This window comes from Chanos chanos, chromosome 1, assembly GCF_902362185.1.
Source record: "Chanos chanos chromosome 1, fChaCha1.1, whole genome shotgun sequence".
Classification (NCBI taxonomy): domain Eukaryota; kingdom Metazoa; phylum Chordata; class Actinopteri; order Gonorynchiformes; family Chanidae; genus Chanos; species Chanos chanos.
The window spans coordinates 20,671,202-20,686,554 of NC_044495.1; the positions used below are offsets into that span (position 1 = coordinate 20,671,202).

The following is a 15,353-nucleotide window of genomic DNA, read 5'->3' on the forward strand; positions in this document are numbered from 1 at the left end:
ATTCGCTATCAGTTAGGCTATTTGTTCTGTTAAAAACGAACAACACACAACTACAACAAACATCTATCTAAAGTATCCCCATGAGAAAACATGTGAGGACTTATTACACCAAAATATGCAAATAATACATTTATATTTGGAGCTGGAACTGGAGTTGAAGCTGGAGCCGCCGCTGTCACTGCCCGCCATGCTTTTTGAAATTTTTGGAAAGTTGGAAATCACCACATTGTATCATGGGATGCAGTAGCCGATGAAGTGAGCTTTGGCTTGTAAGTGCACGATCCGTCCCCGGAAGCACGTCCTGCTCTACACATGCGCGCACTGATGGTAAGGTTAGGGTTAGGGTCAGGGTTAGGGTTAGTTGACTTTTGTGGAAGGGCGCGCATGTGCAGAACGGATCGGGCAGCTGGGACGGATCGTGTACTTACATGGCTGCGTACTGGAAATTTTCCCCAGAGTGGTACATGATCTGGGTAAGTGTCATGTACTGCAAAATTTTTATGTCATTTTACCGCCACAGTTAACAGGCTATGCAGGGCACATTATGTTTAGCCTAACTGGAGTGAGCCAGCCATTTCCAAAATCAGTTCTCTTCTCAGAGTAGGCTATCTATCAAACACTGATGAGGTTGATGTCTAAGACCAACATTTTATAAGGTGCATAACATAATATGTACCTCCTCTGGTTGCAAATAGGGAGACCACACCACATTGCACTTTCACGCTGTATCACCGCCTGCCGCCGGTAATTTTCTGTACACTATCCGAAGATGTGACTGACGTTCAGGGGAAGACAGGAAATAAACTCCGAACCAAAGCTATTGCAAGCAGAAAATATCTTAATTTGTTGCAATAAATAAAAGACTAACTTTATTACCTGTTACCATTATTTAAAATAAATGTTTCTGTTTCAGCAAATTAAAAATATAAAGTTTCTGGTTTTGTTTTTGTTCCTAGTGAAATATCGACTGATTCTGGTTTTCGTTTCACTCCTTGAGCCAGTTCAAAGCCTTAATTATTAGTGTTACATATTGTTTATGTGTCACAAATTGTAGTGTGCCATGGTGTTTTTCCCTGTTAAAGGGAGTAAGTAATGGGTGATTAATTGTTGTGTTTTAAAGATATATCCGTTAGTAAGAGGGGTACGCACAGTTAATAGGGGTACCCTCTCAACACATCTGCACAGTAGTGATGGGAAGTTTGGATCTTTTTACTGACTCAAATCTTTGAATCTTGTTCAACGAAATGAACAAATCTTTTTTCAAGTCATTCGTTCATTTTGTTCATTTGAACTAGTGTGGCACTGTAGCTGTCATCTGAGTGGTGACAAAAGACGGTTCTCAAACACTAATAGTTCACTTTTCTTAAGCTCTTAGCAACCTTTTGGACCATATCCTTTTGAGTTATTTGGTTGAAATGACAGATTGCCTCAATTCAAAAGTCGATGGCTACACAGCTAATGTTAGCTATCCAGCTAATGTTAGATGGCTCTCCTCACCAGTAATAGCACTCGTCAAGTTATTGCTGTAACCACGCGAATAATGAACGAAAGACCCGAAGACCCATAGTTATGAGTTGTGAATGAATCACTCATTCCTACACTGAGCCTGCGCAGCGGTTATGTGACAAGTGAACGGAAGGCACGAAAGACCCGTTCTTGAATAAAGCTGAGCCTGAGTGGTGCGTTTGCGCGGTCTAGGGAAAAAATGAATGAATCACTCACTCAGACGACTTACTCCCGAGTCATACAAAAGATTAGTTCAAAATGAACAAATCGTTCACGAACAACACATTACTACTGCACAGCGCTCCACAGCACTTCTAGTGGCGAACAATATTATATAATTTCCTGCCTGTTGAAGCGTTACAGCCGTTGTTTCAGCTATGTTACGGTATGGCGGTATATGAAAAAATCATACCATACGGGAAATTAAAATCGGTATACCCAATGAACCGGTATACCGCCCAGCACTAACAGACACACACACACACACTCACTCATACAGTCATTAAAGGGATTTGATTCCAGCATGTCTGAAGGACAAAGGGGAGTCTCTAACTGCTCGGGTGGAGACACCTGCAGTGGGATTAGGAGTGAGCCAGGCTTATTTGATTTGTGCTCTCTCACCCTCAGCCTCCATCCCGTTTGTTTTTCTCACACTCCCCCTCCCTCCCTCAAGATCAGACTGAACCATCTGAATTGCCACAGTTGGAGAAGTGACCTTTGAAACTTTTTTTTCTTTCTACTCCCTTCTGCTGGATTGCTCTATTTATTTCCAGACATCGTGAGGTAGCACTGTCTGACTTTCCCTACAGGAAACACCAACAACAGCGCTTAAAAAGTACACTGACAAAAGCAGAGGTGAGTCCATTCTGTTATACCACTACAATATAGTTTTGCTCCCGATACTGCAGAGTTTCAACCCTACTCTGTATCAAATTCTGTCCTTTCTGATCTCATCAGGGACAAGATTTCAGGCCAGTTTAACAGAATTAACCAAAAGTAGTGGGCCAAGTCTGGGAGTGTACTTGCTCTCCACCTCTAAACACAATCCAGTCACATGAAGGCATTAAAGTCAGTGGACAAAGAATTTTGGCCAGAGGGTAATGTTTTTTCACTAGGTGTTTATTTTGTGGCATCCTCAGACTGCTGCAAAGCAAAGCCAACAGAGAGAGGTCTGTAGCTGGCCTCAAGAAAAAAAAAAAAAAAAAAAAAACCTCCTGCTTTCCTCTCTTGCATCGGCCACTCAACCACCTCTGTCTGTCCTCCCAGCAGCACACATATCCCAGCACGGGAGTCAGCACAGGTCACGTCCTTCCAACAACTTCCCAATTCCCTTTTATTTCTGTAGCACATCAAAGGAGTGGAACAGAGAGCAGCAGCAATACAAGTTACAGATGAGCTCCCACTGCACCGTGACTACTGCGGAGCCCTGTTCACAACCAGTTTCGGCATCCCCGGGTGATGTTTAAACCACCTTTGTAAACTGATGCATTATATGTGCTCATGCTTGGTTATTCTGAAGGAATACGATCCAGCCCCCCAGACCCCCAGAAAGGAGAGTGTCTTCCACACGCTTTATGCCTAAGACTCAATGTTAACTCAAGTCTTCTGAGGTCTCAGTGCCAGAGTAGTGGATGACCTCTTATCACTCTTCATTTTGGGCTGTCTGCCATCTGGCTCTGATGATATATGATGAAAGATTATGGTACATGGGGACTAGGCATGATAATATGAGGGACAATGGCCAATCCATGAACCTTTTAGAAATAAACTCTGGTACATAAATTTGAAATACTATGTCAGATTATGTTATATTGGCAGAATCTATAGCAATGACAACTCTACACTAAAGCTTGTCTGCCATAGTCTCACAGATGGAGCATGGGAATGGTACAGAGGGCAGAATGCTCTAGTTTGTCCAGGATAGAGATGCAGTACAGAACATGAGATCCCTGGAGACAACCCACAACTAAGCTTCCATGTCCCAAAAGAATCACAAAAAAGAAACAGAGATATGTACATGCATGCACACACACACACACACACACACACACTTCATTGCTCTTGGTCACATCCCAGACCAGCATATCTGTGCGTCTCCCTCAGAGCTCTCTCAGCTGCGCGAAAGAGGAAGATGAAGAAGAGTGTGGGGAAACACAGGGGAGTTGGGTTGTCAATCTAGTGCCTAACACTGTGAAGAGCATCACACACAGCACATTTACTTTGACCCCACTGGTCTACAGAAACAGCAGTGTCCCTCCAGCCTGTCTCAATCCATCAAGTTCAGCTCTAATACTCAGAAAGGAGGACAGAGCAATGGGCTACAATTTATGCTGCATGTACACACACGCACACACACACACACAGAAGTGCTATATACAAAGAGCATGACATTTAACTACAGTTTAACTACACCATAATGTGCAGGACTCATCAAATACCAATTCTTCATCAATGGATCAAGACAGCAACAGGCTGTTCCCTAACACCGTTGAACTAGACCAAGCATTTGCAATTCTCATTATGTGCGCTGTCAGATTTCAGAGGTTTTCAGACACTGTGTGAAAGATATGCACCATTCCCATCACAACCACATACAACCAGACCACAAAATCTGTTGGGGAATCCTGCATTCATTTCAAATGAGACGCAGGCAGTCCAGTTGACTAATCTTAGCCTATGCAAATAATGACGTGATTGTTCAAATCAAGTCTCTTGTGTGTATCCTATATGATCAGCCATCAAAGCCATCAAAGAGGCAGAGTCTGGAACCAGTAGTCATCCAAATGATATACATTATTTCATGGCCCCTCTGAAGTCAAGGGCATCATTTTTAACATTAACAGAACTGATATTTTCAGTGATAAAAATAACAATAGGCCTGAACCTCAGTCATGACATATTTTCTTCACACTTATTAAATCCATTTGAGGGAAGGACAAGACACAATATAATACACTGAAGCCAAGGAAAAACAAGCATGATCAGAAATGCTTTAGGGTGCAACAGCGTCGTTTATCGACGCATTCCTAAATATGCAACAAGACGTGCACAAACTAGAGCGGAAGGCATAGGTCCACAGACGAATAACGTTGTGTCCTGAGGGAGCGCAGCGCCAACAAGTCGAGCCTGTTTGGCCGTCTGAGTCACACTCATTCTGTCTCTCCCTCTCTCTCTCTCTCTCTCTCTCTCTCTCACACACACACACATACACACACACCTGTCAAACACTGCGCCATGCTGACAGTAATGACTTGTTCTGACTGAACGTGAGGGAAGATCTACGGCGAGTGCTCATGTGCTTCCAACGCGCGAGAGGAAACAAGAAATTTCAGACACATTACAAGTGCAGGGCACAGTGTGCGTGAGGGGGCGGCAAGCTCCAATCCCTACCGCTGTCAAACAACGCAATAAGAAAAATATCTGCACACAGCTTCCACACGAGCTCAAAATATCCCACTCACTTGATGAAGCAACGGGCTCCCTCGAATGTGTATCCTTCTTCCCATCCCGTTGGTAAATCTACGGCGTGAAAAAAATACAATGAACGAAAGAGCAGATAACTAGATCTGTAAATAAATAAATAAATAAATGCAGCTAGTTATGAGAGACCAAGCAAGCCGCGGCGTGTTTATTTTACTGATAACAGCAGCTGTTTTTTTGTATACAGGCTGAGACGCAATAACGCACCTCTTCCAATGTTAGCAATATGGAATGCAATTAATTGGTCTTTAAACATGTCTTTTCCCAAGATAACCTTTTACCAGTGCTATATCCCAGCACCTCTGCTACACTGCGGATCATAGCACTTATGCACCATGCCTGCTTACGCCCGTAACACTGATATCTCTATAAATGACGGAACAACACGACATTCAGGCTATTTTCCGATATCATCTCCTTTAGTATGAGCTCAAGCTCATTACTTTTGAAAATTAGCTGTGGCTCTGGACATATTTGACTCTAGCGTAAAGAGTTACTATTACCTGCCCATGACAGAAATATTCCTTAATTAACATAGCTGTTGAAGGATGGGGTGACATCTACACTAGCTATATAACAGAATCTTTCACATTAGACCGAATACTGCTTTAGTTGTGACTGCTGCAGGCAGTGATCCGTTAATTATCAGAGAGGCGAGGACAGTAACTCAATGCGCTTCATAACTCAGCTACCTGTCAGTTCAACATAACAGCCAGGTCAAGTGATAGCTGTCACTTTGACTAAATTGTGAAATATCCATGAACATATTAATAGCATATCGCTTGTCCGTTTGACTTTATCAATGGGCAACTTTTAACAACTGGACCGATGTGCCCAGGTGCATTTCATACAACAAATTAATCGTTGGACTCGCTGCTTTGTGTCACGGCTGATGCTGCTTGATTCCGTAATGACATTGCTTGCTGCGGGTCCCAACTCTCCAGCCATTGGCTATCCATTATCTAATTAAAAAGCCACTCATATTCGTACACATGACTTTACCTGGAGTTTTCCTATGCCCAGTAATAACGGCTTCTCCAGTAGCGGGATGTAACCAGGTTGTACTCTTTGCTTCTTCACTGTTGGTAAGAAACAGGAGAATGTGTAAAGGCATGTCACACAGTGTGCGACAAGTAGCTTACAAGGTAAGAGTATCCACGAGTTTGAAATCCTGTAAAACATTTACTTGATGAAGAACACGCGTCCGTCCCGAGTTACCCCATAACTCCAAGAAGAAGGAAGGGAGGACAACCAGTCCGGGTTTAGATCCGCCGCCATGTCTAACACTATGTGTGCAGCTCTCGAGCTGCGCGCCTCCGTCCTAGTCGCGCGTTCATGGAAACCCTAGCAACGGAGTCTAAGCTCATTCAGTGCCTTGTGAACCTCTGGGGGGCGGGCGCGTGCTTCATTAATGTCATTACGAAATTTCCCCACCGCCCCACGACACACTTCTTTGAAGAGAAATTGAGACGTGTTCTACTGACATCTACAACAACATTATGCCACTCGTCTCGCCGAAGTAGCCTTACTGTATACTGATGGGAAAACAATCCGACTATTAAAGGGCTTTCTTATGTTTCGTGTTATACTCGCTGAATCAGGTTTTAGATGGTGTGAGCAATACGTCACTAATGTCCTCAATTTCAGTTCAGAGTACCAACGCATCGGAATAGCAACATGTTAATGATTCGGAATACAGAAGCAAGGAAAGCGTCGGTTCTGGTTCTCTCACTCCATTAGAATATGTTCCAGGAAATCGAAATCCGCATTGGAAACAGTAAAGTTGAGCCAATTAACCAAGGTGATACAAACATGTTTTCACCATGCGTTAGTTGTGTACCAGAATATAAGGAAAAATAAGACTGTTTCATACAAAGTCTACATGTTGTAATAAGAAGAACAACAAGAAGAATGAACACTTATTATCACAAATAAAGCTGGCATTTTACACGAAAATATTATATATGTATGTATTTAGTAAACGAAGGTGTGCTATTGATAAAAAACATGCTTTATGCCTTGCATAATCTCTCACTGTGGATTGTCTCCTCTTGTCTGGATCAGTGTGTTAACATGTATGACTCCCTCACACATTACAACTCTGTAAACCCGCTTCTATAGGCTTAGTTAGCCTTAAATCTCCCAGTCACCCAAACATCCCCACCTCACCCCACCCCACTGTCTTTGAACCATGTGGAGGGTCTTTTGGCTAAAGCTTATGGCCTAGACATTACCTAACCCCACTGCTGCCCTTGTCTCTGAATCCACTCTAAATCCAACCAGTTACTAATCTAGTCTGTCTAGGAGAGCGTTAGTAGATGGGCTTACTGTCATAGAGTGGCTACAGGACCCTGTGCTGGGCTACTATTGAAGGAAACACAAACATCTGCTGAATAGTAAATGAGTGCTCTGTTTTATTGCTTTATTTTTCATTCAGTGTTGACAAACTTTTAATGTTTGCTGTTCTGTTATTTCAAAATAAAGTTTGTGTGACATATAGACCAAAGACAAGGTGTAGTTAATCTTTCTCTCTGTCTCCATCTCTATCACTGTCTTGCAAATGTGTGTGTGTGTGTGTGTGTGTGTGTGTGTGTAATTAGTCACAGTTCACCTCACTTGCAATTAGCTTTGAGTGTCTTCATCTGTCACATTCAGGCAGTGTTGTAATCCTTTGAGAAGAATTCAAATCCTACTGTGCCTTCCTAACCCATCAAGGTTACATAGGATTTCCAATGAATTTCCAAACAATCACAGAATTTGTTTCCTCTAAAGTTACAAAATTGGGCACAGAACCATGAGGCCCTTTTTGAAGCTTTGCAAACTGCAACCACTAAGATGGAGAGATCATAGACACCTTTTGGACCCCTCAGTAAATCTTCCTATTGCCATAGTAGCCCAAACCCAAAATTCCTTTACGTACATTTGATCTCCGTTATAGATGCTCTGTATATTTTGGACTAATGACTGCATTTCTCCAACTACTGTTGGCTTCTAGCCTTTTTCAGACCCTCACAGTGTCTTAGCTATGTTTCACATCACTATTAAATGTTTGTTTCATGAATGAGGGCTAATATATGATGTCAGTACACTTGACTAGAAAGAGATTGTCCGTTTGTGTCCAAAACAGATCAAAATATTAAGACTTAATTTACTTTCAACAAATTGTTAGCTAATCCCCTCCCACTTTATGATGGCCCATGTGTACTACTGCAATGCTACATGACCCCTACAGTTCACCTTCACATTGTTATTGTCATTGTTTAACCTCATATTTGTCCTGTGATGGGCAAAAAGACAGAGCCGCCAATATCCCCTTGGGCTGTTTAGCTGTAAGTACAAACTCAGGAGCCTCTCAGGTTTTGAAGAAGGTCTTTGGAATGGTGTTTTAGAGAGAGTGCTCCCAAACCAGTGCTTTTATTTAAAGTTATTGCATGTTTGTGCTTGTGCTAAACTCTTCTGAGGCACTTTACTTTGACGTATTTTGTGCTAGATCACATGTGTCAAAATCCGGTCCTGGAGGGCCAGGGTCTTGCTCGTTTTTGTTTTCACCTCTTAGTTACCTGGGGGGTGTTCCAGAAAGCAGGTTTAGTGAAAACTCAGACTTAGTTAACTCAGAGTAAGTAGTAAACCCCCTAATAGAAGAGCCCCATGGCTTCATTCTCCCAGCAAAACAATGCCATGGGGCTCTTCTATTAGGAGGTTTACTACTTGTTCTGAGTTAACTAACTATGAGTTTTCACTAAACCCACTTTCTGGAATACCCCCCTGTTGATTTTGACCTTGAAAACAGGTATGCATGCTCTTCAGCCAATCAGAGATTGTATTTAGTTGGTCGACAAGAAAAACAGCAGGACCATGGCCCTCCAGGACTGGATTTTGACACCCTTGTGTTAGATTATTTCCAAACAAATGCCCCTGTTCCCCCCGCTCTTTGTTTCCAGAACGTTCCTGGCTGTTTCTACTCGCACATGAGGTCAGTAATGCTTGCCAGTACTCTGAGGGTCAGAGTATACATGTCGACCATGTTTCAGGATGCCCTTAATGAGGTGGTGCTCTGTCTGTGTTACACACAATTACAGAGTCTGAATGATGGACAGGCATGTCAGGCAGTAAAAGAATAGAGAGATAACGGCCGTAGACTGTCAGTTTCTGTTTCATTTGTCTCTCTCACTCTCTGTGTGTGTGTGTGTGTGTGCACACATGCCTGTTTGTCTGCTTCTGTGTATTTATAGGGGCTCAGCAGGTATGTGTTTTGGCACCACAATTTGACTGGAAATCTTAAATCTTGAAGTCCTTTTCTGGTCCACAAAAGAGGAATTTTGCGAGCCTCAGCAGAGTGCTTATTGTGATGTGTTTGTACTGCAGTTGGACACTGGAAAGATAAAAAGTTGGAATATACACCTGTCAATGGGGTTCATAAAGTTTTCGGGGTTTTTGTAGTTGGTGATGGATGTTTTTCTCTTCTACCACTCTTGGTTCAAAATCAGTAGACATCAGTAGGTATGTGGTCAGGAATGAGGTATGTAATCTTATTTCCCTTCGCTCTCAGTGCACAGTTATACATGAGGGTAAGCTGGTATAAGTGTGGTTTTGTGTTGGGTACACACACAAGCTGATGTACAAACCCATCAGTTTACAAATCACATCCAAGTACTAGAGATGCTGTTCTGATCCGTTCAAATGATGTGGGGTAGGACTGTCATATGCAGGCTATGTAGCGGCATGTTCAGTCTGGGACAACAAAAAAATGAATAACGCAGCTGAATGCTTGTTTACACCGATCTTGTTTAGAATATTAGAGGAGCCCGTACAAAGACCAGGTAGATGCTTGATGAAGGGGAGTAATTTCCTTCCATTCAACAGTAGGTCTGTTTGACAAAATCATATTAATTTCATATGCATTCACCGTGGTGTGATTACTGCGGCAACTCATTATCCTTGGTAATTGCTTTAACTGTTCTGTAAAGTAGACAGATTTTATTTTACATTTCAAAAAAGCATGATGTATATATTAAGAAATCTCTCTTTATGCAAGAGCACAAAGTATTCTTCTTCCACCGAAACTTATACTTTCATATTCAAGGAAGTTATTGAATTACAATTTAATCTTTGAAGGTCTCTAACGAATTTAGTGACCTTCCACAAATTATTTCATTTCAAAACTTTTGCCATGTTACATAGATTTATATGGAGTAAGGTTACTGATATGTCTACAAACTTCAAGGAACTCTGAGGGAGGTAAACAAACTGGCAGTCATAAATATTTCAATCAAAAATCTATTTACATGTGTTTGCTCTTCAATGGTCTTTGTTTATGTGTGCCGAGATCGTGTGGCAGGTTCACAAAGCCCTTTCATCACATAGCAATTACAGCTCCTCTCTGTAACACTTTAATTCCAGTTTTCAGAGAGCCCTTAAATCCCTTTGGCACCTGTTCACTAGGTGAGGGTGAATTTTGTTAGGCCTATTAGAAAAACTAATGCAGCACAGCCATTGTAAATCAGATCTCTGGAGGAGTTATCATAAATCAGGTCTGGTAAAATGGATTCCACTGACAAATAAGTGATGGTTGAAAACAGAAAAGCCTTGAGACTTGGTACACTGTTATACAACAGGACTCTGCATATGTATATATGTGTAATTATGTATGCATGTTTATACATGTTTGTACGTAAACCTCAAATCAATAGGCTTATTCCTCATCAGCAACATCAGCAACAACTGTGTGACTTTGCTAAAAGATATAAAACAAAGCAACCACCAGACTGTTTGAGAACAATCTAATCAAATCCTCCAGCTCTGTCTGTCCTTATGAGGTCTAGCTGTCACAACTTAAAAATGACTAGTTAATTATCATAAGAGACAAACGAAGATTTTTTCAGCCATTAGTCAAAGTAACAAGTGGAAGGATCCATAAAATAATTCTGAAAAACAAGAGTTACATAGAAAGGATACAAAGAGCAGATGAGAGAATAGGATAATATTTTTGTTTCCGGAGTATTGATTCTGTTTCACGACACTCTAATATTCTTCAGAATTTTGCAATGATAAGTCATGCATAGATCAGAGACAGTGTAAATTTAATTATTTTTTAAGTGTTGGTCTAGTCAGATTAGACTCTTCCTTAAACGTATAAATCTCAAATTGCACAGAATGAGTGAGTTCAGGCTTCATCTTTGACAAAGAATGTTAATTTTGCAGGTGCTAACATCAGGATTCTTGGCACAGATTTGCTCAGGCAAGCAGTCTGAAATTGCTTGCAGCGTGGGTGTGATGTCACCAGTCCATTTCTTATTGATCTGTTGATTGATTGATTCGTTGATTCATTCATTTGGTATTCGAAGTCAAGCAATATGCACCATAATTCCATTATAATATAGACTGTTGCTGAGAAACATTTTGTTTAAAAATGATACGTGTACACACATACAAACATACAAATAAACATACATACATACATACATACATACATACATACATACATATAGAAATTACAAATAAAACAAGTCTTGGACCATTTGACACCCTCCATTTCACTTCTTTGTTGCCGTCCATCTCAGATCAGGGTGAATTTAATGATAAATGACTGGATGAAAGTTACAGAACTGGATGGGAACACCAAAGTTCCCTTTTCACTGAGGAGATAAATGGCAACAGGAACATTGGTTTTAGATCAAAATCAGAGGATAAGGTGTTATTGAATCCCAGATTTAAGAAAGAAGATGGAAATTGTAGACAAAATGAAAATACCAGAGCCTCCAGTTCTGTAGAGTTTGAGGATGGGTATAATGGACAGGGGAAATTTTGTTTCTTGATTCATTTGACCAGGATTTCTATCCAGCTGACTTAATTCACCCTCTTTGGGAGTAATGTTTTAAATATTTTCAACACCCTAAACCGTGCCCAAAAACTTTTTAAAGTACTCCGAATTGTTATCACTTTGTGTAAAATGTTTGAGTTTTAGAGTTTTTAGTGCCAAAGCATTGCTCACATCATCCTGGCCTTGCTGGAAAGGGATTGTACCATATCTAATGTGTTCTCAGTAACCCACATATTGACTAAAGGAAAGGTCAGTGTTTCAGATCTGCTAGCTCGTCCTCTTTCAAACTGAGGCCAGCCTTGCTGAGATCTGATGAGCCAGTGCTTGGATTACCACACCATTCAATCCTGCCAGAGAGAGTAGTGTGTGCTTAGCCCCATTTGCCCTCTCTTTTCTCATCCCTCTTCTTTCTTTCTCTCTTGTTTTCTCTCTCTGTCTCCATTACCCAGTAAATGGGGCCCAGGACAGGGGGTCCAAGGGAAACACCAGCAGTGGGATCTGGCTTTGTTTCCTTAAACTCTCTCTTACACATTTCTCAACAACCAGACATGAGGAGCCGCTTTGCTGGTTTTCACTCTGTTAATTACATGGGTAGTTTTTGGTTTAACTGCTTGATAGACCACTTATTTTGCTTTAGGCTTGCATAAGAGTGCTTGTACTTGCATACTTGTATAGGATTATTGTGGTATATGTAGGCTTGGATGACTATTTAGTGGACCCTAAAAGGCATCTTAGACCAAGTTAGACCATCCATTGTGCAAAATGTTTGTGTAGACATCTCTGAAGAGGTTCAAATGAGCCCCTCCGTCTATTTGCGTTATGTCGTCCAGAGGTGACTCTGTGATTTAAGAGGTCATGGGGATGAGAGGCAGACAGTGTGTGAAGGACATCTATTCATATTCTACTCTGTCTCTCTCGCACAAGCACACTGGTGAATGAATGCACTTGGAGGCAATTAAAGCACTAAGAAAACTGTGTTTGGAAAAGCAATGTACACTTCAAACCCTGCCATAAACATCTTCATGAACTGTTTTTATTGTGCAAGACTGTCCCACAGGTGTCAACATGTAATTAATGGATTCATATTATCAGACAGCTGTCGGAGTCCAGCGCTGCAACTCCTCTGGCTCTTCTCTTCATTACTATCGTCTCCTATAGTATGAAATACATTGCCAGGACCTCTGAGGAGTTTACATTAGTCGGTCAGCCTCTGAATCGAAGAGAATATGCAATATCCAGCAGGCAACTGTGAGATGCTTAGTATCTATGTTGATCTGAGCTCAACAGTGTGTCTCTCTCTGCTGCTATTGGGCCTAAGGGTTAAACTGATGACAGGTTCTGCTTGTGCACACATTAAGCTCCATCACTCCATCACTTAGCCCATCCATTTATGTTTTTCTGATCAAAGATACATGTCTTATACACAGGGAAAAATGTCTCTCCCTCCCTCTCTCTCTCTCTCTTTATCTATCTATCTGTTTCACTAATATACTATGTGTGCTGCTCTTTCTCATGGTGAAATAAGAGCAGCGTGTTGTCATCTGGCCCCATTATTCACTTCCTCTTGGCCTGGCCCTGTGTGAGTGTGTGTGTGTGTGTATGTGCTGATGTGTGTGTGTGTTGTGTATGTGTGAGTGGGTGGGTGTGTTTTTATAGCAGAGGGGAGCAAACAGTCATTGTCTCTATAATGAGTACCGTCAGAAGAAGATCTACTCTCAAATGTGTTTTTAACACCATTGTGAGTGCTCACAACCCGTAATGATATTTTTAATGAGAGCATTATGGGAATTGCCTTGCCAGTTCATTATACCTTTTTTCACATGATGTTTGCTTTGTTATGGAAACTTCAGTTCTCCGTTGGGATTCAGGGTTTAAGCTAATGAGTCCAAAATAAGCAGCTTTGAAAATCACCACTCTGCCCAAAGCAACATGCATGTATTTATAAAGAATTTGTGATTGCCAGTCTTTTCAATTAGCAATTCTATATAATTCTGACAGGGCATATCAACCAGTTAGCAAAGCCAAATGCCAATTAATAGCTACTGTTTGTCGACACAGAAATCAGATGAGACTCAATTATTATGTCAGACCGTCAGATGTCAATAAATTCCTCTTTGTCAGGTGATACAACATAATTTCATTCCATAAATATTCAACCTTACCACAGAAATAACAAGTGAACTGTGGAAGCCTTGTACAAATAAAGCCCTGTTTTTCAAGACTAATGGCAGTTCAGTACAACCAATAGGACCGTCTGAAATAACACACCTCAGACATTTGGAGGATAAGTCCTGTCTTAATTGTGCTAATGATTCTGGGCACTGTTGGGGGTTGTGAGGTACACTGTTCAGCACTGGTTGAAGTCCCTTCTTATGTAACTAAACTTCCAGAGTGCAACACTATCTAATCTCAGTGCTTTAACCTAGGCTGCCTGTGAATAAATCTATTCATATTTCATAGCCTTGTAATACACTGTGTAAAATGCTTAATGCAGCAAAGATGCATCAATATTGCATGGTTCTGGACTAGCCACTCTGGTACAGTGATAGTGAAGGCAAAGGCACCGTGTGCACTAAGACATATGAAACATTATGAATAGAAACATGGCATCGCTCACATTGAGCAACAATTGTTCCTGCCGTAGCCTCACTGCCATGGCCAGGCAACATTTCCTAATTAGGATCAAATTAAGAAAAAAGCTCATCATTTTCCCCCTTTGTCTTTGCTCAGTAGTTGAGATGAAGATATGGTTAACAGGTTGTTACGAGTCAAGGACTGAAAACATCCCTCTATGTTTTGCCTTCTCATGAATGCTGTGCTATATGCTGTGCACCTACGGGCTATTAAAATCATATTAGGTTCGTATGGTGCAATGGGAGTAACTGTGAAAAACATGCTGTGAGAGTGAAGGCTGGTCATGATTTACACTAATAATGAAATGAGCACAGTTTTTTTTTTTTCTGTAGTCATGTTTCATGCGGTTCTATAGTGAGACCGCCAAACCTCACAATCTGTTCCCCCTTCAAACAAACGACAGCAATCACACCAGCATTTTGCTCCACCTCTCTACGGACTGCATCTTGTTCTGTCACTGATGCTCTCACATGATCTGATTGTGAAACAAGTGGACACTTCATTTGGGCTTTTGTACATCTGCTATACAAATGACAGTATTGATTCGGTGCTTATCCACCCTCACTATAACTGTAATCTGATACATCCTATTTTCTATAACTGAAAAATCATTATCCTCCCTTTAGGAGGCATGTTTTCAAACCTTTTTTCATAGAAACTAAAATCTCAGACTGAATACTGGTTTCAATATATTTCTGAATCCTTTAGTTCATTTACACGATTGCTCCATATTGAAAATCAATCTCAGTGCTCTATAAGGCACAGACAGCCAGATTAATCGAGCAGTCAGAGTGGGTTGCTGGAAAGCAGATCTGTGTTGAGTGCGGAATCAGTCTGGAGATTCAGGGAAGATGGAATACAGCTGTGCCTAATGATATCCCCAAATAGATATGATTCAAGTGACTGAAGTATG

At 41.2% G+C, this 15,353-nt stretch overlaps 1 protein-coding gene across 1 annotated transcript in view; it reads right to left on the reverse strand.

Annotated features, from left to right (window-relative positions):
- plekha5 (pleckstrin homology domain containing, family A member 5) overlaps nt 1–6,264 on the reverse strand; it is a 94,867-nt gene extending 88,603 nt beyond the window's left edge. Inside the window, exons 1-3 of the mRNA XM_030770568.1 lie at nt 6,173–6,264; nt 5,989–6,065; nt 4,968–5,025 (exon numbers count right to left, since the gene is read on the reverse strand). Of these exons, the coding sequence (XP_030626428.1) occupies nt 4,968–5,025; nt 5,989–6,065; nt 6,173–6,264 (227 nt within the window). The remainder of the gene's footprint in view (nt 1–4,967; nt 5,026–5,988; nt 6,066–6,172) is intronic.
- Between the last annotated feature and the right edge of the window lie 9,089 nt (nt 6,265–15,353).